This window comes from Leptidea sinapis, chromosome 1 (genome assembly GCF_905404315.1).
Source record: "Leptidea sinapis chromosome 1, ilLepSina1.1, whole genome shotgun sequence".
In the NCBI taxonomy this organism is placed as follows: domain Eukaryota; kingdom Metazoa; phylum Arthropoda; class Insecta; order Lepidoptera; family Pieridae; genus Leptidea; species Leptidea sinapis.
This window is the reverse complement of record NC_066265.1, coordinates 30,882,301-30,905,979: the sequence shown is the minus strand read 5'-3', so window position 1 is coordinate 30,905,979 and position 23,679 is coordinate 30,882,301. Positions and strand designations below refer to the sequence as shown.

The window sequence follows — 23,679 nt, the reverse complement described above, 5'->3', positions numbered from 1 at the left end:
TATTATTGAAAGCTCATCGAGCGATGATGACAGTGCGGAATTTGACGCTATCTTGTCATTAATGCTACGAAATAAGAAAAATGCCAATGCGAGAGAACGTGGTGATTTCAAACTTTTTGAAGATGGAAGAAGGAAACTATAAAATAAGAAAATATATCGTACAGTGGAGTGTGAACGTGTCCATAATAATGTATGGTGCGCGATTTTTGTGCTATGAACAGCTATATGCTATATACTATTATATTATAGCATAGTCGGAAAAGAGCTTAACATACTAATAAACTAATTATAGGTACTTTCAACTGATTATTTTGTTCATTTTACATCATTTTTTTTTGGCAAAACTTATAGTTGAATTATTAAAACTTTCGTGACATATTATTAATTTTAATTATTTATAACTATTACTATAATATGAATATTACTTTATTATAACGAGTTATTTATTATTATTATTAGTGAGTACGTCGGCACCAACACCGATGAATCGTGAGTGAACCGTTTTAAATAAATCTTAAAGTTTTAATACATTTGTCTATTTTTCATCAATAACGAGAAACATAACCTACAAAATGATGTTTGAGTGACATTTGATGAAAATATATATAGAAGGAGAACTTGCTCATACAAAAAATGTGATTTAAAAAGGACAGAATGTTTTGTACGATATATGGAACTTCTCGAGTGGCTAATAGCATATAACTCAACCATAGGGCCCAATTACTGATAGTCAATCGAGTTTGTTTTAACTGTTTCTTGTACGTCACGCCTTTCACACAAGAGATGGCTTACTGCCCCCTGAAATAATTAAATATTGAGGAATTATATAATGACAAGATTGAGGTGCATGTAATTGCAAGATATCGATAAATCCATCGCTCATAAAAACAACACATTAATTATTTTACAACTCGAGAATGTTAAGAGTTATAAGTGTTTAATTACGTATCAAAATATAGTAATCAGACGTAACAACAATTACATTGCAATGCCACTTTCTCACACGACACTTTAACAACACGACAACTATTAGAAAATGTCACAGTACACGCTAGTTGCGGGAAAATTCAGATAGTTTTTCTCCATTTTATTATAGCTGAACGTGGTTAGTGCTTCGTTTAAGATTTTCATCTTTAAATTCGAGATGAAGAGATAATATATCGTTGCCTAACACCCCTTCGCCTAGTATGGGGCTTTAAAACTATACCTAAACCCAATTGACTTGAAATTTAGCATAGTTACTCCGAAAGTTACTCTTTCAAGATGTTAGCGCTCACAAATTTTTAAGAAATTCTAACCTTTTATAATGATTATCTTCAACCGTTATTTGCTGGTTATACCAGATTTTTATGTCTTCTTGTTGTAAGTTATTATGGCTTTTCTAATAGAATAAGTTTACTTCTCAATTAATATGGTTTTGAAAGTGTTAGCACATCTAGAATGAATTTTAATTTCGCCGATATTTTAACGCTGTTTAAAATGTCATTTTTTTTATGAAGTCTGTCAGGTTAGCCGTGTTTAATAGTATTTTTTTATTTCGGTCGTTTGAGACACTCAGGAAACTTTTCGACTATAACGTAAATATCGTTGTTCGTCTTTTCTTTCAGAGCTGTTTCAACAGTTTTGTTATTTAAAGTAACAGACGTTGTAATCATTATATAAAAGCCAAACAACAGTTAAAAAACACTATTGTGAGAACATACATTACATTCAAACAATAGCGATATTAAGGTGTAGGTAACTGCAGCCGTACAGCGTCAGGTGTTCTGTTGATGTTATTGTTGCAAGTCATGATGGCAATGTAAAAGAATCAAAGAATAATATATTATGACGAAAGTAAGTAAATTGTAAAAATGACCCAGATTTTGATATAAATATGATAAAATCATCAAATACGACAATCGGCCATGTATGACGTCACGACCGTGCGAGTTTTGTTTTTGAATTTTGGTCTTATGTCACGCGTTATCTTTGGCTTATGAATCATGACATCATATCTGGCCGCCATGACATTTACGAGCGTTTTCGCGCGTAATTCAAAGTAAATTAATTAAATTGAATTAAAATTTATCGCTGATTAATTAAATTGCTGAAATAAGATTTTCATAGAAATATGGCAAAGTATAGATGCCTAAAACTGTTATAATGAAATATTTAGTACCACGGATGGAAGTGTAGTACCTTTTTACCGATTTTGCTGACAATACAACCGTCGGGGCAGTATTGTCATCAAGTCTTAGTAAAATATTAGATGAAGACGAAAAACTGATGTGTTAGCAGTAGGTAGCGTCGGCAGTGTGGCAATAAGAAACATATCCTAAATTAAACTTTGAAAATAAGTTTTACCAGTGGGGAGTACTACAGCAGTTTTTTTTTTCACTTAAGAATGGGTAACAATGAATACGGAACCGCATGCCACGTAAGTGCTCACTAGCACTCCTGCTATTTTTTTATGTAAGAGGAGGACAAACGAGCGTAAGAGTCTCCTGATGAAAAGTGATCATCGCCGCCCACATTCTCTTGCAACACCAGAAGAATCCACTACCGGCCTTTAAGGAAGGTGTACGCGCTTTTCTTTAAGATTGATTCCTGGAATCACCGCTCAAGGAAGCTCATTCCACAGCTTTGTTGTACGTTGAAGAAAATTCCTTGAAAACCGCTCTGTGTGGAACTTATCTGTGGAGGAACTTCACACATCCAGATGGTGGGGATGATACTCGTATCATAATTTGTGGCGTGTCGTGCGAAGTGGAATCCGACGGCAGGAATCAGGTCAAACAGCTGTTTGGAACACCACTATAGTGCAATACCAGAAGAATTACAATGATGGAACTGCTCAAGAGCAAGGTCAAAGGCAAAAGGTGCAAGGCAAGGCAAGACCTTTGAACAATATTCACAGCACTCTTAGTTGATATCAGCATCTATCTTAGTGCCGTAATCACAAGTCATATGAAATTACTGGGCAAATGAGACTAAGCAACTTATGTGTCAAGGTGACGAGCGCAATTGTAGTGCTGCTCAGAATTTTTGTGTTTTTCAAGAATCCTGAGCGGCACTGCATTGTAATGAGCAGGGCGTATCAATTACAGCTGAACGTCCTGCTCGTCTCGTCCTTTATTTTCATAAAAAAAAGTCGTCATATTAAACTCTCGAGTGTACCAACTGCAGAAAGCCACGTAATTGTTAGTGGCAACACACAATAATGCTAAATCACATTCCTTTGACCGGTTGTATGATAATTGTACTGCATATTGCACACAGATCATGTAGCGCAATAGAGCTCTTTATGTTTGTTTTGTCAGTACTAAGTCTACAAATGATTTGAGTTTTCTTTAGTGTTAATTCCGCCAATATTTGTTTTTAAACAAGTGTTTGCCTCTACACGAGGCATCCTCACGACGTGTTGTCTCGCCAAAATCAGTCTCGGACAACAATATTGACGGAATTAACACTAAAGAAAACTTAAATCATTTATATAATTATGGATTTCCTCAAAGTAACGCCTACTTCAATAAGAGCACTAAGTCTCTTTATAGTCTTCATTTGTTGACATAAACTATGCGGGGACCTATATTCAGGTTTTGTGTTTCGATTTCGTCACCAGCATCTGTTTCAGTTATATAAATCCGATCTTTAGTGTCAGTTACTATAAATCAGATCCGGATTAACCCATAAGCTAATAAAGAAATTGCTGTTTTCATGGGAAATTTGTTGCCCGCTGAGACTGTTGCGCCCATTCTTCTTAGGTCAGCATTCTTTTTGGAATTAATGGTAGTTTTTGACTTTCAATAAGTGATGTCACATCCTATTTTGAATAAAGATATTTGAATTTGAATATTGCTTGAAAAAAGCTTTAAATAGTAGAATTTATTTTCTTAAAATAATAAATATGAAGAGTTCGTAGTTTATATCTCGATAGAACGAACACTAATTATATATTTTTAGGTTTATTTTTATTAACAAAACTTATCAATAACCATCAAATAATTAAATTAATTCTTGAAAAACGCAAAAATTCTGAGAGGCACTACAATTGCGCTCGTCACCTTGACACATAAGATGTTAATTCTCATTTGCCCAGTAATTTCACTAGCTAGTGTGAAGCAGTAATGTGTGTATATTACTGCTTCACGGCAGAAATAGGCGCCGTTATAGGCAGCTAGATTATGGGTACCACCATAATCTAGCCGGTTTCTTGTGCAAAGGAGCCTCCCACTGGTAAATGGCTATGAGAGCGTATCGATTTATCCACTATCCTCTAACCAACATTTATTTAATATTACATCCATTGTATCTGAGAAATGTATCACACGACGGATCCGTAAGAAATTGTGTAAGAGGTAAAACCTGATGAAATCGAACGTGGGACCAATTATTATTGACAACGCACATGTTCCAAATCAGGCTTCAGGTGACGTCAATGATGACGTCATTATGTCTTAATACGTCTTACGATAATCGCCGAACTGTTCAAAATATTAGGCTGGGTCCAGATATACCGAACGACGCCGAAAGTTATTTAAGATAAGGAACGAAAGAAAAAGACAGTGTGTGGTGAACATAGAAATAGAAAATACTAGCGTATGAACAACCTGGCAGCTCGTAATGGTCATTAATTTTGATATGTCAATGTGTTCGTGAGCAACTGGTTAGTTCGTTATTATCTCTCTTTTTTAAGGTAATATTATATAAACTAAAACTAGCAAAAATCATAAGATGATTGAAAAAGTAAAAAATTACTTTTTTATACAGTAATAGGAAATATAAATAAAATTATGTCATTCAGTCAGTATGCTAATGTAACATTAAATATAATAAACAAGTCTATATATATAAAAATGAATTGCTGTTCGTTAGTCTCGCTAAAACTCGAGAACGGCTGGACCGATTTGGCTAATTTTGGTCTTGAATTATTTGTGGAAGTCCAGAGAAGGTTTAAAAGGTGAATAAATCGGAAGATGCTGCTAAATTAAATAAAAACAACGAATTTGTTTTTCCTTTGATGTGTCCATACATAATTTCTATGAGAAAATTTATTGACGCACGGTTTGACAGTTCTGCTGTGAAACAATTTCATTACGACAGCAGGGTGCATATTTTGCGAAGTAATTTTTGATGTTATGATATATTATTGACAAATTCATATAAAAACATTATTTTATTTATTATATACAGAACAACGTCTGTCGGGTCAGCTAGTTTTTAATAAAAGTGTATAACGTGAACAAATAAAAAGAGTACCTACCGGCAAATAACCTCAATCATGGAAATACACCTAAAACTGAAAACAGTGTTCGTGAGCAACTGGTTAGTTTGTTCTTTAATTCCAACCGTGGCTGACTGTTTACGACTTTTCAATCAAAATCGGTGATAGTAAAAGATTCGCTTAACTTTTCTATCTTGCTGTATCTCCGTTAGAGATGTTCTTCTCTCTCGCACGTTAGACTATACGCTAGTATATTGTAAGCCTATGGTAGTGATGCAAAAATAAAAGCGAGACTGTTCGCTGTATCATCTCTTGATTCAAATTCAAATATTTTTATTCAAAACTAGCTGACCCGGCAGACTTGCTACTGCCTCAATGAATAAATAAAAGACCTAAACTCTTGTATAAAATAAACTTAAAAGAAACAAAATGAATGTTTTTTTTTATTAAAACAAATAAAAAAAAGATGCTCGGTATCAATGAAATTATATCATTTTTTTTTGATTAATTACACATGATGTTGGTTGCTTACAAAAAAGAGTTTTCCTAAAATAATGGTTATTTATAAGGTTTCAATTTGATTCAAATAAAATTGTTTGCGTTTAGAAGTTTAGTTTGGTTTATTTTTTACCTCCTGAGAAATTATAATAATTATATTTTCGAGATAGATAGATATAAAAATTGTAATTAAGTTATTCATTTTAAACTATTATTTTAATATGATTTCTGAACGACGGGGGACACATCAAAGTAAAATCAAAATCGTTGTTTTTATTTAATTCCGAGCATTTTCATATTTATTCAACTTTTAAACCTTCCATGGACTGCCACAATTAATTTAAGACCAAAATTAGCCAAATCGGACCAGCCGTTCTTGAGTTTTAGCGAGACTAATGAACAGCAATTCATTTTTATATATATAGATAGGATGTGACATCACTTATTGTCAAAAACTACCACCCATTGGAACTCAATATCAGATCAGCCATAGCTAAAACTTGTTTTCAATACGGAAACGAACTTTACTATAAATTAATTCACTAGTAGCATAATATATCTTATAACGGATGATGTATTAGTTATTAATGTTCTAAATGTTATGAATAAATATCTTTTATCCACCAAAAAATCGGCCTGGAGGACGAGTAAACATTATTCCATACAACTTATCTCGAGTCTTTCCGCCTTGTTTTAGAACCGTAGACCTTAATCATTTTCAAATAAGATCAATTTCAAAATTATCTGTATCTTTCTGTTTTAATTATTTTTTTTGTATGTGCTAGAGTACTTCAAAAAGTGCTTAAATAGGCTTCATCATGTAGACCACAAACAGACGCATAATAAACAAACCCAACAACAATATGAGAAAACAATCATAACGGCGACACAGATAGTTTCCAAAATGTCGTTGACATGGACTAATATTTAAAGGAAGATATTGCCCAGAAAGAATCTCTGATATGTGATTTTCTAACTCACGATTTTATAATTCGAATATTCTTTTTTAAAATTTCAAGCAACAATTTAGTTCTATGAAGTCAATGACTATCACTGACCTGTATAAATACCACTGGACAGGTTGCTCCATATGTTTGACAGTAATTTTAATTTGTGCCTATTTGGAGTGCCACTCGCGAGCGTCCAGAGAACTAATTTAGACGTATAAAACAAATGGCTGAGAGAGAAACGTGCAATACTCTGAAGTTTTTTTGCATTTTGAATTAATTTCGGTCGTTTTTCGTGTTATATTTCAGGAATCAACGTAATAAAGTACTCAATTTTTTTGTTAAGAGTTTTCCTATTGATGTTTGTTTAGCTGCGGTTGTCATCACTAGTTTTAGTTCCGCAGACTCTCGCTACATGGCCAACAGCGTCAAAATGGCGAATATCAAACAGGCACAAAAGCCAGTCAGCCGCCAGTCCAGTGGTATATAGTAGATTGAGGTCAGTGCGTTATATCCATATAGACAAAATACTTCGTTTAAAAGCAAAGCCGAAATATGGAAAATGCCCCAAATTACCCCATAATTATCTTCGACTGCTATATCTACACATTGCCGCATTTACTTCAGTTGTTTAAAATATTCTTGGTCAATAACCAGCAATGTAAAACATTTATTCCGTTCAGGTTTGATTCGCACAGTGACAATGTGCTTAAATTGTCTTTAAGCACACTTTTGCTGTTCCGCTATCAGACTGCGAATGATAGATCGTGTATAGAACGTCATTGTATGAAGTACATATTTTTTTAAACTTAATAATATGTACTAAACACTGACGCAGGATTTACGAAACAAACGATGGAAAATAATTCTCAACGTGACTCTTAATTTTATTCTTATGTCGTGAAATTCATTCACATTCAGAATTTTTAGCTCCAATGCTATATAAAAACTATTATGGAATAAAATTTACGTTATTGTTTAGGGAATTTAATTTTCTAGACACCAGAGCAGCCATATTAAATATATGTATTAAGCCGCGCATTCTTCTTTATGAAAAGAAATTGCATTTTTGTTTTGCCATATGAATCCTCTTAAGATAACTAACTCTATAATAACATTTAGATAATTAAAAATTTCCACAAATGTTGACAAAAAAACATATGTTTGCATTTTGGAATTCATTATTAGATCCAAGACAAAAATAAATACAACTTCGATCGCAAATACGAAATATATTTTATAATTTTATTGACCTTAATAGGAGCAAAACCAGTATTATGGCTTTAACCATGGCACTTGGAGTTACCTGACGTTACATAACTGATCTATGGTCTTGTCCGACTGGCTCTGTACAATTGAAAGCTGTTTGAAATTACAATTAGTGAAAATGACTCATTTATTACATTCACACTGTGCTTACCTAAATACATTTCATTTCATTACAATTGAATTTCGCTTTTTATATGTATTTCCTTTAAGGCGAAGGATAAACAGAAAACATGCAAACAAGGTGTTTTAAGACAAGTTTTGTGGTGAAAATATAGGATTTGGAGCTATGAACACTACTTTATCTTGTTACACATACCCTTAAGTCTTACTTGTAGGTTGCTAATGCTTATTGTTGGTTAAAGTTAGCACTCCAGAGCTATTATGAACTACCAGTTTTCTTTGCAGTTAAACAAGTTTTTTCTCGGCATCATGCATTTGTTAAGTATACTACTATCACAAAAGTTGTTCTTATAGATTTTAGTTTATTATGTAGGTACATTTATTCAGATTAGTAATCAGTAATGAGGATTGTAGGCAATTAAGCAGTTTGCACCTGTTAAAATGTTACATTTTAGACCCAAGAATTTTGAAAATATTGGCTTTGTTACATAGGAGCCGTGAACTCACAAGCACAAACGCCGTTAGAAATTTTATCCCTCAGCATTGATGAGAAAAGCTTCTATCATTGGGTTTGGGTTTCTGGGTGGTCGGGATCAAAACCTATTTAGGTTCAAACAGGTGTTATGTTTTAACTACGATTGCTTAACCAGCCATGCATACATGAGCAGGATTCATCTAAAAGAACTAGTAATAATATGATTATTATAATATCGCCCCACTTGCATTACAATCAAGCTTAACTTAGGCTAATAAGTAATTTTACTTTAACTTAAACTGCTAGTTGGACTAAAGCAACAATATGTCCATTAACACTTTTCTTATCTCTCGATTATTAAGTAATATATTTTCGCTTTTTATATAAGTAAGAAATTATATTGTGTGTTCTTATGTAAGTATACGCGTTAGAAGTTATACTTATTTCGTGTACGCGTAAAAATTTTAAACTTGCAAAAATGATAAAATAATTAATAAAAGTAATAGGAAATACAAATAAAATTATAACATTTAAGTACTTAGTATGCTAAAGTACCATTAAATATTATAAACAAGTGATTAATGTTGACAAATAAAAAGAGTAAGTACTTATCGACAAATAACCTCAAACATGGAAATACACCATAAATTGAAAACAGAAAAAATATTCTAATTGAAAAATATAAAATGATAATTCATAAGTAGGTAGTACCAAAGTAGTTCCTATTTTTAAAATGGTTTTCGCTGAAGCAAATTCTACTAACAGTTTGCTGTAATTGCATTGATCTAATGATATTATGCTTGGTTATATAAAACTGGTAAAATCTCGAAGATAAATATTGAATAGTTGGCAAAAAAATTTGCGATATCCTTATTTTATAAAAACTTTTCTTAGAATTTTGTTAACTTTGATGGAAACCCCTGTTAGAGTTTTAGTCAAGTTGTATGTTGATATCATTACTTTTAAATGGGTTTTTTTTTATTTAAATGAAAGAGGAACTGCATTATCTACCTCTTTTCTTCTATAATCGCCTGATTATGCTGGTGAACCAATATATTTTATTTGCGGGATGTAATTTATCAGGAATAGGTGGATTTCCTGGATTGTCCTCGTGCCCTTGTTGGACTATTGGTGCCTTTCACGTGCGTTATCTGATCAGAGTGTTTTCATCTATCGCTCCGACCAAAGATGTTGAGGCGCGCCTACTGTCTAGGTTGCTACGAAAAGCTTGCCAACTTGCGTTACCACATGGTAAATATACTATCAAGAAACAACCCGAGAGGCGCGAATAGAGTATCGTCCATTAATTTTTGTAGTAATTATATTTGTATATTAGTATTATTATTGATCAATTTAAAAGTTTGTACCCAAGAACATTAAAATCATTAAAAAATAATGCACGATATCCTATTGATTTCCCTTTCTATGCAACATATTCAGATATTGAACACTATATTGCTACATATTGTGACTTCTTCTTATTAAACAGTCAAGCTCGTCATGTATCTGTGTACTGTATCAAGTTAATTACTGACAAACTACATCAAGATTCATGAACAGCATTGAGAAAATGAAACGTGATTGCATGCGAGACAGACGATCCAAGATAATACAAACATAGCGAATCTAATGACGTGCTTAAACGTTACAAGAGGTGCAGGGGTGATGCGGAGAAGGATTGTTCAGGTGCGCCCACACAGCTGGCCGATGTTACTAGCCTCCGCAGTTTGGAGAGGGAGGCCCTCGTGGCTCGCCAAGTCGCCAGCGAGTTAGCCCTGCGCAAGCGCAAGCGAACGGACGCGTCGCTCTAGCCGCGATAGTGAAAGTGCATCAACAAGGAGTGTAGATCGATGAAAATCGTCAGTGTCTCAACAAACCGCTACACAAGTGTCGTCTGTATTATCAAGTGCATTTACTTTTTCCACAACTTTCTATGACGAATACACGTTTTTTCCAACAGCAAACTCGAGCTCGTCACGGCTGGCTTCGGTCCATTTAACAGTGTGTTGCTACATACATCTATCGTCTTTTACCGGCATTGTATCAAAAACAAGCACGTTTTGCAACGCCTAACAAGATGTTTTTGGATGTGTGCTTTGATCACTTGATGCGATGTTTTTGTAGATCCCAACCGGTTTCGCAAGATATTTAGTACCGGCAGTTAATTATGGTATTTGCATAAGTTATATGTAATGTTATTTCAATTTCCTTATCAGTAGAATTACGTGATTTGCTAATGGCCATTAGGGATCATCGCCTTGTTCGTGAAGTTGCTTCATAATGAATCATGCGTAGTAATTTAGCATGAATCTAGATTGCAATGTGATAGCTAAAATCCGGCAGCTGGTCACAATGCACGAATAGTGGCTTTTACATAACCAGCAATCAAAATGAAAAAATACAACATTTCTTTTTAAGACATTCTTGAGTTCGTGTGGTACTTTCCAAACTTTATCATTACAATCATCATAAAGTGGTTTTAACCGAAACATAATATAGTCTTAATATCAAATTCAGTCATTGTTTTAATTTTTTTTAAATAACAAATTAAAAGTCACTGATTTGATTCTGTCTTATAATAAATAATACGAGTCTTCGTGAAAAAATACAAATCTGTTTTAAGTGGTTAGAGAATAAATCATTTAAAACAAGATGGTTGATCTTGTTTTAAATGATCTTGTTAAAAATGAAGACGAAATATGTGTCGAAGCAATACATGATAGTGAAATAATGTGAGCTTGTAATAAGCAATACAGTTTGAATCCAACTAATATACTAGAGTTTTGCGGAACAGATAGCTCGTATTGTGTTGCAACTTGCAATGCTCTGATTGTAAACCATCGCCATATACTGCCTGCTAATAAGTATCGGGTTTTCATTTCACAACGGTGGCAACAATACGATGTGGTTTATTGTAACACCGGTCGAATTTTGTTACACAATTTGATTCAAAATTATTCTTCTGTTGTCACAGTTTTGTTAGTATCGCGCAAATCTTAGAATATCCTTTTAAAATTGGTAAAAGATATACTACTACTAAATATTGGTGTGTAAACCCATGAGGTTGTTAATTCAGTATTAAATTCATTCGTTATTTAAGGGAATGAAACAAATTACCCTGAAGCTACGACAATATTAGCCGAAATAAACAGCAAAGAACTTTTAAAAACTTTAAATACGTATTATTAATTATATTTAAATGGATAATCTTATGGTTGACTAATTAATAACGATTGCAATCAGACAAACCTGAAATAATTAGTAATCGCCTATGAGAAAGTTCACTCTAATTAATCATGGTCAAATTGTAGCCTTTATTTAGACTTGTATTGCTCATAGTAAAGACAAACTCTGAAAAGGAAGACGTTTTTTTTTTAATCTCATAGAGATCAGCTATTCTAATAATATTAAATCAATTTACACTGCTACAAATAACAACTAACGCCGCCAGTAGAAAGGGTAATTCAAAACGTGATGACAAAAAATTTATCCAATTACAACGCTGTATTGAAACCGAGAAATATATCTCAATTCTTAGTTCCAAGACCACGACGGTCAACTCTACAGACGCCAGTACCGGTCGACCCTGAGTTGGACAAACTCGTTTATACGTTCATATTTTAAATGTAAACCTTTGTAGTTCTTTCACTAAGACGATTTTCATTGACTGACTTCAGTATTTGTGTGATGATGAAGTGATGATAAGTGAAAGTGATAAGTGACAATGTGGCAAAATGGTGGCGGAAAGGCTCCCCGTGAACGGAGTCAGTCCACCGAGGACCTTTCGGAGGAATTGTGGCGATCAAGGTGCTTTGATTTCCAGGCTTTTCGTTACTAATTCGTGTACATATTTGGCAAAGATGACGCGATTGTTGACACGAATACTAAATTTAAATACCGAAATTATTCTTTATATATTACATTTTAATAAATTCAACTCGACAAAGGAATGATTATATTCAGAGACACAACTAAAAGTTACACAGCTTTGACATTTCGTTTTTATCTGATACAAGCCGTTCGCGCCCGCTTCGCTGGGCGAATCTTAAAAGGAAATAAATTAAATTTTATTTATCTTATTATAAATACAATAAAAAAAGAAATAATAGCCATAGCCAATAAACCATCTAGGAGAAATTTCGCATCGAATGGTAGTAGTTTCATGTCGATACGATCAGTGGTTTAGGCGTAAAAGAGCCTCAAACAAAGACCATTTTCATTATATTAACTTCAATCTGAACTCAATTATTGGAATTACATTCTTTTAAGATGAAGAATGACTTTGAACTTTATAATAGTATTAACATGAGTCAACTTGTTTATCCCATTTGTTTGCTGTAAGAGATACATTATAACATTAGCGATGTGTGTGGTTCAGTAGACGATTTGTTTTAGTTCGCTTAATAAATAAAAAATGTGTGTGTCTGTACTTATGTATGCACGCAAGAAGTTATACTTCTTTGGCCTAACGAAACAAAAATCATTAAAATGATTTATTCCTCGTGCTATTCTACGTTTTTAGAAAGCAAAGTTTTGTAAAAATCTTGCAAAGATGGCTTTGGCAGTTAATTATTAAATAACGAATACGGCTGTATGGGCTTGAACCCTTTGTCTGTCCTGATAATGGACGCCGAAAAAAAATAACGAGTGTCGCAAACGTCAGAAAATTTTAGGAACCAACTTCAACCTGTTACTTTTGTGTTACAAATTTTAAGATGCGCGCATGAGCGCATCTTAAAATTTAATAAAGTAGCGCGGAACGAAGTAGCGCTTTAGGACAGATGGACTATCTGTCTAGTTTGTCGCTGGAAGAACCTGTCGTTTATAGGAAATATTTTGGGAAAATGTCTCTGAATATATGTCTAAATATTGTATCGCTGATAGAAAAATCGTAATTTTATTATAAATTAGACTAAAATAAAAGAACATCAACACAATTATTTTTGTTATTGGAAGCTTTTTTTTCATCAATGCCAAAATGAAGCCTAGATTTCAAAGTATTACTGTGTTCGTTTAGTGTCGGTGTCGTCGCCAACCAAAGTATTTATCCAGACCAATGCAAAATGCCCTTATTATAGCCGAAATGATGAAGAGGCTAGGGCTATATGTAGACAAACAGACAGATTCCGGTACATAGACGTGACGCCGCAGGTTGGCTGGTTGAACGTGCGGACCGTTCTGTGTGCCGGCGAGTACGAGATACAGGATGTTGTCGCTTTTGTCGGTACGTTTTATTGTATATTTTACACGCTTTTTTATTTGCTTCACCTGTATGTATGTTTGTTTGCAACCGTCTCATTTGGGTGCGCTTTTGACCTACTTTAAACGGCGAGATTTCGTTCAAACTACGTAGATTTATCGAGGACCGTTGACAATACATTAATTTGATAAAATTATTCCATTTTTCGATTTGAAAAATAATATTTTTGTTAATTTATATAATTTTTCATCTATCGTCGATAAGGCAGGAATTGATGTTCATTTTAAATTTCAACCATTATCTTTTCAACTCAACTTATCAACCAAAGCGTGTTTTTTTAGTTTTATTAAACTACTTTTATTAATGGAAATTTTTTGTGAGGTCATACATAAATTGACATATTATTTACTTAACATATATTTTTGACATTGTAATGTACGTACATAGAAGCATGAGCGAATTTTCAGCTAATATGAACTTGTTTTTCATTACTACTAAGTCGAGTATGTAATTCCTTTGATGATGATTTTGCAAAAGCAGCTTTCTCATATATAAACAAATATGTTATGAAATCAAAAGAATTGTTAAAAAGCGTCGACTTAATACTTAATTACTAAATTAGGCATATTGTAATGAAATTTTATTAAAAAAAGAGGCCCGCTGATTTTATTGCGCCCGTTCTTCCCATATTTGAGGGGCATATTTTCGAATGGGTAGTAGATTTTGACGTTGGATTAGTGATTTAAAATCCTGAATAAAAATAGATTATTTTGAATGAACTTAGTCATATAAATCAACGTTTATTCTTAATCCTCAATATTAAACAAAATTAGTACAGTGCTAAAAATCTGAGAGACGGTTTGATTATTCTTAAATCTCTAAATTATCTAAAAATATATTATGTCAAGGTATTGCAGTCGGTAAATACAATTTTAACGAATTTAATTGGTGATGAGTTTCACGAGTATATTTACAGCAACATATCATTATCTGGCTTAAAAATATATTAAAATTGCTTTAAATAAGTAAGAAACATACATAATGTAGAATTAACATTTCGTTTAACGTCAATGCATGAATATAAAATGTAATTATCTTTAATTTTGCGCTCAAATTAAAAAACATTAATACAATCGTTTCCATGGGTTTTTCGTGTTCTTGTCCAAAATTATTCACATATTAAAACTGTAAGCCTTAAAAGTCATTTAATATTATTGTTGTGTAACTAAAGGCCATATAAAAATTCACACGGAAACGTAAAAGAATGAATCGTCCATATAGAAAAATGATTGAAAGGAGCATCGTGATGTAAACATTTTTAGTGCTGAAATTTGATTATATTATGTGAAAGATTATCTCTTTTCTTTGTACCCACTAGATGTGTGTGCAATCGTCAAATAAGACGGATACCATTTCATACATTATTAGGCCTTGATGTAAAAGGATGAAATTAAAGTCAATTAATAGCTTTTAAATTAACAAAGCATCACTGGAAATTTGTGGAATTTTGGCAATCTGAAAACATTGTTATAGGAGAGTTTTGTATAAGTGAGATTATACAATATATGGACATATACTAAACGGCTACTTTTTGAAATGCGATTATTTTGCTGTATAGGCTCAATCGATTATAGTAATCATTTTGGTGAAAACTTAATTTTAAGATTTGTCGTCTTCTAGATATTGAATTATTCAAATTTTTTATATTTTGAAATACAAAAATATGACAATTGTTTTAAACCATATCTCAACTTATTACATTTTGGCCTAGAAATCTCCGTCTCCTTTAATACGTTTGTTATTGGCTGAAGACGTTCGAAGCGTTATATATTATCTTAAGGCGAGGTTTTCCCAACACTTTACGCAAAAATCACTCGAACGTATTTATCTATAGCGTTAGATATACGTTCGACGCGGGCATGGCTGAGACACTAGCCGACCGATGCGGGTCAATATGATCAACGATTAAAATATCATGATAGATCTTATAGCTTTATTATGGTAATAAAATATTAATACCTTTACTAAGTTGTTATTTTAATATTTTATGCTACAGTCTGTCTCATACTTTAACTGAATTACAAATGTCTTAGGTATTAGCACGTATTATGTATCACAGGATTGTGATCATGTGTTCTAAATTGTTACGGTTTCGCAATTGAACCCGTGGCCTCTAGGAATACATTCCAGCGCTTTAACCACTTAGCCATCCGTCTGAATGGTGCATTATCCGTAAATCTTGCTGTTTCTTCAACACTCCAGTTGATATTATATTTTTTGTATATTTAATCCGAAAATTGAAGGATTTTACTTAAAAATAACAAATCGTTGAATTTGTAATGACTGCAATGCGTCCCGTTGTAGTTGTTGACATTAACACAAATAAAAATTAATCTTTTAACTAATTATTAACTTTCTAAAATAGTCAATTATTAAAAAATTAAACATTTTTAGCTCATTTTATTACCTTTCTGTCATATTTCATACTGTAGTCAGGTAGGTACTGTGCTGTAATCGCTGAAATAATATCATCCTCCAGAATTTCGCTACATTGGTTTAAACTTGTTGTTGACAACCCTATACTGATGCCAGAGTGAATGGTCTGCCAAATAAATAAATTACTGAGTAACCAATGTCGAGGAGTAGTGATGTCACTCGACACACAAAATAGGCTCTATACACTAATAATAAAAGTGTTCTGGTTACACCTGCCGAAGGTTTGAATCACGCAGTGGAATTTCTTTTGTCACATTCAGGGTTGTCACATACGGTTAAAAAAATATATTAATTGTTTAATCTATTATGTAACCTATCTAATAACATAACAACCTTCAATAAACCCTTAATATTGAACTGTTTGAACAAAAGCTAAACTTTGTAATATAAAAAATGGCCCCAAGTAAATTTGACATTTTTTTTCATACTCCTTAAGCCCTAGAATTTTATATCACATCATATATCTATATTACAATATCTATCATATTACAATGTATCAGATCTGTAGAACACCTTTCTAAAGTTAGTGCCTTCTAGTAATCACATCAAATCTCGGTAATCAGAAACTGTTTAGTAGAGTATAAACTGTTCTAGTAATTGAGTAATAACATCTAATTTTAAAAATGAGGCAATAGTTGAGGTCAAGTTCGACATGACGAAGCATTTCTCAGGCTCACAAATGCGTGATATCGCAAGCCATAACATTAAAATGTTATTGAAAGTCATAGATCAAGATTCAGTTAATTTATGATAACAGCAACCGAATCACCACCGGACTTTACGTAAATATAAAGATAGGGCTTCATCTTTTCCTATCACGTGAGCCTCTTGCATATTTAAAAAAAATATTATTTCCAGAGTTAATGAAACTGAAGTCTGAAGGAATTTTATGGGAGAGGACATATTTATATGCGGGTCACCTGATGTTTTGTGATCACCGTTCTTTTGTCTACCAGAGGAATCACAAGAGCCGACCTTATAAAAAGTCGCTCGTATACATACATATAAATTCGAAAATCGAAAACACATCGAATCAGATCACCGAGTATTCTAAAGTTATCGATTATTCTAGAACGTTCCTATTTCTTGGAGTTGGAGCTTCAGCTCTGCAAAGAGGATGTAAATACTACGTAATAAGAGGCGATACTGCCTAAGTAGAAATTGAAATTTAGTTTAGTATGAAACGTGCAGTCATTTGACATAAGTTTGAAATAGTAGTAATTACAATATTGCGATTGGCGACGAAGTATAATCCTGTTAAATTTGACAGTGAACAGTTGCTTAACGGCCGTTTTCAATAACCTATCTATCCTTAAATTACCTTACTAGAGGTAGACAGATCTATCCTTTTTCTCTTACTTACATTTCAATAACCTATCGACATATAGCATTGGACTATAACTATGTTGGACACAACTATGGATAGATCTTGTCATTAAATGGTGATAGCAATGTATCTGTAACTAGAGATACGTTATTAAAAACGGCCGTTAAACGTAGTGGAGTTCGGCTATCTCCGTTTTTTACAAGATTATAGCCGTTATCTGTCAATCTATCAATTTCATACGCACGTTTCATACAATCCTGAATCGCTTTTTTCTTACGACCGTTCCCAATATTCAGTCTATCTCTTACTTGAGATATAAAATCGTAACTATCGTTGAATTTTCTGTCCCAATAAACTTATCAATGGGAAGACGTATAGCTTATCAGCGATAGAAGTTTGTATGGAAATTGCAATTCACGCGTCCCAATATAAGGCGATAATAATGACTTATCGGGTATATTGGGACAGCTTCAGATCATTGACAACTAATTACTGACAGTAGAAGGTAGTAATTTATCTCTATCTGTAGATAGTATATTGGGAACGGCGGTTAGAGAGTTTCACTAGGCTGCAGCTCTATCTTCGGACATAATTGACTCACGATGTTGCAGCACGAATATAATTTAAATATGCATACGAGTTGCTCTCAATTGCAAAGAAAATAGCTGTTCTAGTTAGAAGTTACGAAGACTAGCTTGTAATTATAACACTTACTTATTTCTTAAACGAAAACGTGAGTTATTATAATGAAGACTATTTGTTTTGTAGCCACTAAAGAAAACGTATTGAAGCAATAAAGTTTTCAAAAATACATGCCACCAGTAATTGAGTCCATATTGTTTAATAATATACAAACCCACTTCTGATTATTTCATGTGGTTCAATTTAGAGGCATATTCTCAACATTTATTCAATTACCCCCTTATTCATAATAGTCTGCTAACTTAAAGCATTGCTAATTCTCACTCTGTCTTCTTCTATTTACTTAAGTCAGAATGAGAAAAAACACTCCTAAGCGGCTGTTTGAAGTTAGAGGACCATTATAAATAAGGGGGTTAGAATTCTTTTTCATGCCAATTATAGCACTGTCGCTTATGGGACAAATTAGATGACCCTTAGAGCGTTTTCGCACTACGTCCGATCCGAATCCGATCCGTACCCGTAAAAACACACTATTTGTTCTTCTTCTATGGTAGTTTACGCACTTGATCCGGCTTCTGTCATCCGATTTCTTTCCTTCAAAAGTTAGAAATAGTTCTTCGACTACACCGCACCGGACCGTGTTTTCACGGACACGGATCGGATTCGGATCGGACGTAGTGCGAAAGCGCTCTTAAGGTCTACAATTTATGACTGTTGATTTTTGACGTTTGCATTTGAGATTAGATCGAACTTACGCTACATTACAAATAATTAAGTTACATTATACTAAGCTACAAGGGTGTCCTTGTTTATTACTAAAACCTAGAACTGAGTAAGCAGAGGAAATCCATGAGTACCTAGAACTCCCAACCATATTTAACGAAGTAAGCCGATACTCAACCAACTATAAGGACTGTTTGACAACTCATCCATACCCGTTATCATGAAGATGACTCAAGAAAGACAAAATGCTAACTTGCTATGGAGATGGAGCACTGGCTCCACCTCGCCAAACCCCAAATTGCAAATCACCTGATTAATATAGCCTTGACGACTTGATGGCAAGTCTAAATGGAGTGAAAAAATCATTTTGACATGTGTACCTTTCCTGTAACATCTATTCAATAACGGACGTTCTCTATATTCAGTCTATCTCCGGTTGTGGCCTACTTGAGATAGCAATCGTAACTGTCGTTGACTTTTCTGTCCCAATAAACTTATCGACGGTAACTCACCTTATCCGTACACGCTGTCTGTCAATGGGACGAAGTATAGCGTACCAGCGATAGAAGTTTGTATGGAAATTGCAATATACTACGTAAAATACATTAACAAGTAAAGTATGTTATGTAGCTTGTGCCCCCAGATTTTTATAGTACTCACATAAATAAAACTGAAAATAAACTTTTATGAAGGATGCGGGACTTGAACCCGCGAACCCGTTTCGTGCGTGCGCTTAAAAGCGTTTAAAAAAAGGATCTACTTTACAGTTGATAACTTGCTCAACCCCAATATTTGCATATTAGGAAATTTACTTGAGATGTCGCTCTTGCAAATCTAAACAATTTGTTATGTTTTTAAAGTGATAACCCTCACTTCTGGGATTAATTACTTAAATAAAACTTATCACTTTAAAACATAACAAATTGTTAATAGTACTTACTTACCTGTTAGAATGATAGAATTTAGTTTTTTTTTTATTATAATTTTTTTATGTTTATATTTGCTTGTGTTATATACATTATAATCAAACATCAAACAAGCTCTTTTAAATTATTGAACACGCCAAAAGCCGTTATAAGGATTCCTTTGAGGATTTCCCTCGTCAGCGAACCCTCGTGTGGTAAAAATGTCAAGGTTGGTTATTATACAACCTTTATACAGCGTTTGTCATGTGTCATGTGTTGCACACAATGCGCGGACAGACGGCCGAGGTCGCGTGACAAAGACTACAGCATAATTGAAATAAATTATAGTATACTAGCTGACCCGACAGACGTTGTTCTGTGCATAATAAATGAAATACTGTTTGTTAATGAATTTGTCAATAATATTTCATAACACCAAGAATTAGTTTGTAAAATATGCTCCCTGTGAATGACTTTCTATATTATGAACGTCATTGCTCCCTGTTGTTAACAATAATGAAATTGTTTCACAGCAGAACTGTCAAACGCTGCGTCAATAAATTCTCTCATACAAAATATTTCCATACAAAACAAATATTAATTTAAAAATAATTATGGGTCTCAAATCGAAATAAAAACTATCCTATCTCTCAAATTGGACTAGACTGCACTCGATGAAGTAATCCCCATTAAAATCCGTTCATTACTTTAGGAGTCAATCGCGGACAAACAACTTGTCACGTAATTTATATATATTAAGATAAAATTCTCGTGTCCCGGTGTTAGTTACCAAACTCTGCTGGCGGCTGATTTGTCTGAAATTTTGTGTACATTTCGGGTAGGTCTGAGAATCGGCCTACATCTATTTTTCATACCCCTAAATGTATATTTTTTATTTATTTGATAATGTTATTCATTTTAATTTTACTATGATTAAGCATTGAAAAATACATATTATTCAAATTCTCCTACGATCTACAACTATTTTTGTCTCGCATTTTTTTTATTATTCTGTTCCATTCACAAATTTGCTATAGGGTTCCACGATGGCAATCGAATAAACTAATTGTATTTAGTATGATATGTGCGATAGGTCTGAGAATCGGTTGCATCTATTATATCCCAAAAATTTTAATTATTGAATTTTTTTAATAACTTTATATACAAATACAACGTTTGCTAGGTCAGCAAGTTATAGTTTATAAAACTAAAAAACACGCTTAATATCAAGCTCATCTAAAAAGTAGAAAACTATTTTTAGTTAAGTAGAGTTCGTTAGCGATACGCTGAATTTTTTTTTATTTTAATTAAGCAGTGGACTAAATTTTCTTAGAGAACGAATAAAATTATCGATATGTGTTTAGACGTTATCTTCTGTTTTTAGTTGGGCTAACAATTAAGCGGAGTTTATTAAAATATTTTTAAACTACGTATAAATGTATGTTCGTATTTTTATTCTCAAAACAGTAACAAATATATATACGGTAACAAATACATCATATGCAATTAAATTATCCTGGTTAGGATCCGTGTGCAACTATCAACAGCTCCTGAGAATGCCTCGTATAGAGGCTAGACACGTGTTGAATTGGTTTCAGCAGGTTTTTACATTACAAATACGCCATAGGCTGTGCAGCGTTAAATCTTAATATATATATAAATTACGTGACACGTTTTTTGTCCGCGATGGACTCCTAAACTAATGAACGGATTTTAATAGGGATTACTTAATGGAGTGCAGTTTAGTCCAATTTGAGAGATTGGATAGTTTTTATTTCGATTTGGGACCCATAAATATATTTATTTTCAATATTTGTTTTGTATGTACATATTTTCAGTGAGAGGATTTATTGATCGGTTTGACAGCTCTGCTGTGAAAAAATTTCATTATAACAACTGGAAGCATTTTTTACGAAATAATTCTTGATAATTTTTTAAATATTATTGGGAAATTCGTATAAAACAGTATTTTTTTATTATCTTCAGAACAACGTCTGCCGAGTCAGCTAGTTAACTATATCTTTTTATTACTCCTCATCTAGCCAAAAAAAAAAGACCCTTAATTATAGACTGTTAATAGCGAGATTAAAAGTATTTTATTACCAATAACTTAATAAACGCTTATTTTATAGCCCTTGAGAAAGCCCCTTTTCCGAACTAATGTGGCTTAATGACGTGTTGTTGGAATATTTATGTCATTGTCACTTCTTATGGTAAATAACTATATTTCTATTCTACACTAGCTGACCCGACAGACATTGTTCTGTATATAATAAATAAAATAATGTTTTTATATGAATTTGTCAATAATATATCACAACATCAAAAATTACTTCGTAAAATATGCACCCTGGTGTCGTAATGAAATTGTTTCACAGCAGAACTGTCAAACCGTGCGTCAATAAATTCTCTCATAGAAATTATGTATGAAAGGAAAAACAAATTTGTTGTTTTATTTAATTTAGCAGCATTTTCCTATTTATTCATCTTTTAAACCTTCTCTGGACTTCCACAAATAATTTAAGACCAAAATTAGCCAAATCGGTCCAGCCGTTCTCGAGTTTTAGCGAGACTAACGAACAGCAATTCATTTTTATATATATAGAAGAAAAAGATTACGTGCAGTAATGTTCATGACGTAAGACGGTTGAGAATATATTTTGTATAGGTATATTTAATACCACTCATTACCAGATTATAAAAAACAAAATAAAATATGTTGTTATTCTAATATAAATGTAGCTTACCAACAAAGCATTACAATTAATACATCTAATTTATCGGACGAATGTTTTGATCAAACCATTTTTCAGCATTTGTTGATATCAGACCAGTGGGGTCCCTTGCACAGGATTCCAGCTAGATTATGGGTACCACATCGACGCCTATTTTTGCCGTGTAGCAGAAATATGTAAACATTATTGTGTTTCAGTCTGAAGGGCGCCGTAGCTAGTGAAATTACTGGGCAAACGAGACTTAACATCTCATGTCTCAAGGTGAGGAGCGCAGTTGTAGTGCCGCTCAGATTTTTTGAGGGTTTTCAAGAATCCTGAGCGGCACTGCATTGTAATAGACAGGGCGTTATCAGCTAAACGTCCGTCCTCTCGTCCCTTATTTTAATTAAAAAAAGTATCAATAATTCCTCAAAAACTTATTGAATGTTAATTATGTTACAGAGTGTGACAGTAGTGAGTCAGGACACTTGTACGAGTCGCTGGAGCCAGTTCCGCCTCCACCGGCGCTGTCCTCGCTTCCCATGCGGCCGTGTCCGCCAATACCCGCGTCAGTACCAACTGCCGTGCCCGCGCTCATCGACGATGACTTCGATTCGTTTGACAGCGACTCGGACTACGATGACAACGATAAGGTAAAATGACCACGATAGCCCCGGTGATTGAACTGAAGTGGCACCAGGCTTATAGCTGGGAGGACAGATGGCCGTTGGGGCAGTAGAATATCCAATGGCGACCACTTACAGAAAAACGCAATGCCATCTTGTTTGCGCTACCAACCAAACAAGATGGACCGATGAGCTGGTCCAGATTGCTGGAATTGGATGAGGGAAAGGCAGGAGGTCTTTCGGCTGAAGTGGCGATAAGGTACGACAGTCGCCAATCAATGCGATGTATATATACGTCAACCTCCACAATTATGTCTGGTATTTTTACTTCACACAGCCATTTCCAGAAATCATTTTTGGCAGTATTAACAAGCCGATATAACTTTGCGAGTTTTTAGATTAGAACACACTCTCACTACAAAAGCCGGCAGCGCAACTCTTGACCTCTGGAATTTAGATATCCGTGGGGCTTCCGGCCATTTTTCATTAAATGTAAGCTACTTGCCCGTTGGTCCCCATAAATTAAAAAGA

General features: G+C 33.6%; 1 protein-coding gene across 12 annotated transcripts in view; it reads left to right on the top strand.

The window, feature by feature from the left end:
• The window catches only part of LOC126964417 (ephexin-1), a 132,731-nt gene that overhangs the window by 80,075 nt on the left and 28,977 nt on the right, over nucleotides 1-23,679 (top strand). For 7 of the 12 annotated variants that reach the window (XM_050811284.1, XM_050808273.1, XM_050809043.1 and 4 more), the window contains one exon: nucleotides 22,985-23,175. In XM_050811284.1, coding sequence (XP_050667241.1) covers nucleotides 22,985-23,175 — 191 coding nt within the window. Of the gene's footprint in view, nucleotides 1-10,278; nucleotides 10,412-12,060; nucleotides 12,323-13,532; nucleotides 13,740-22,984; nucleotides 23,176-23,679 lie in introns of those variants that run through there. The other 5 variants (XM_050811285.1, XM_050809749.1, XM_050812723.1 and 2 more) reach the window with 5 other exon arrangements.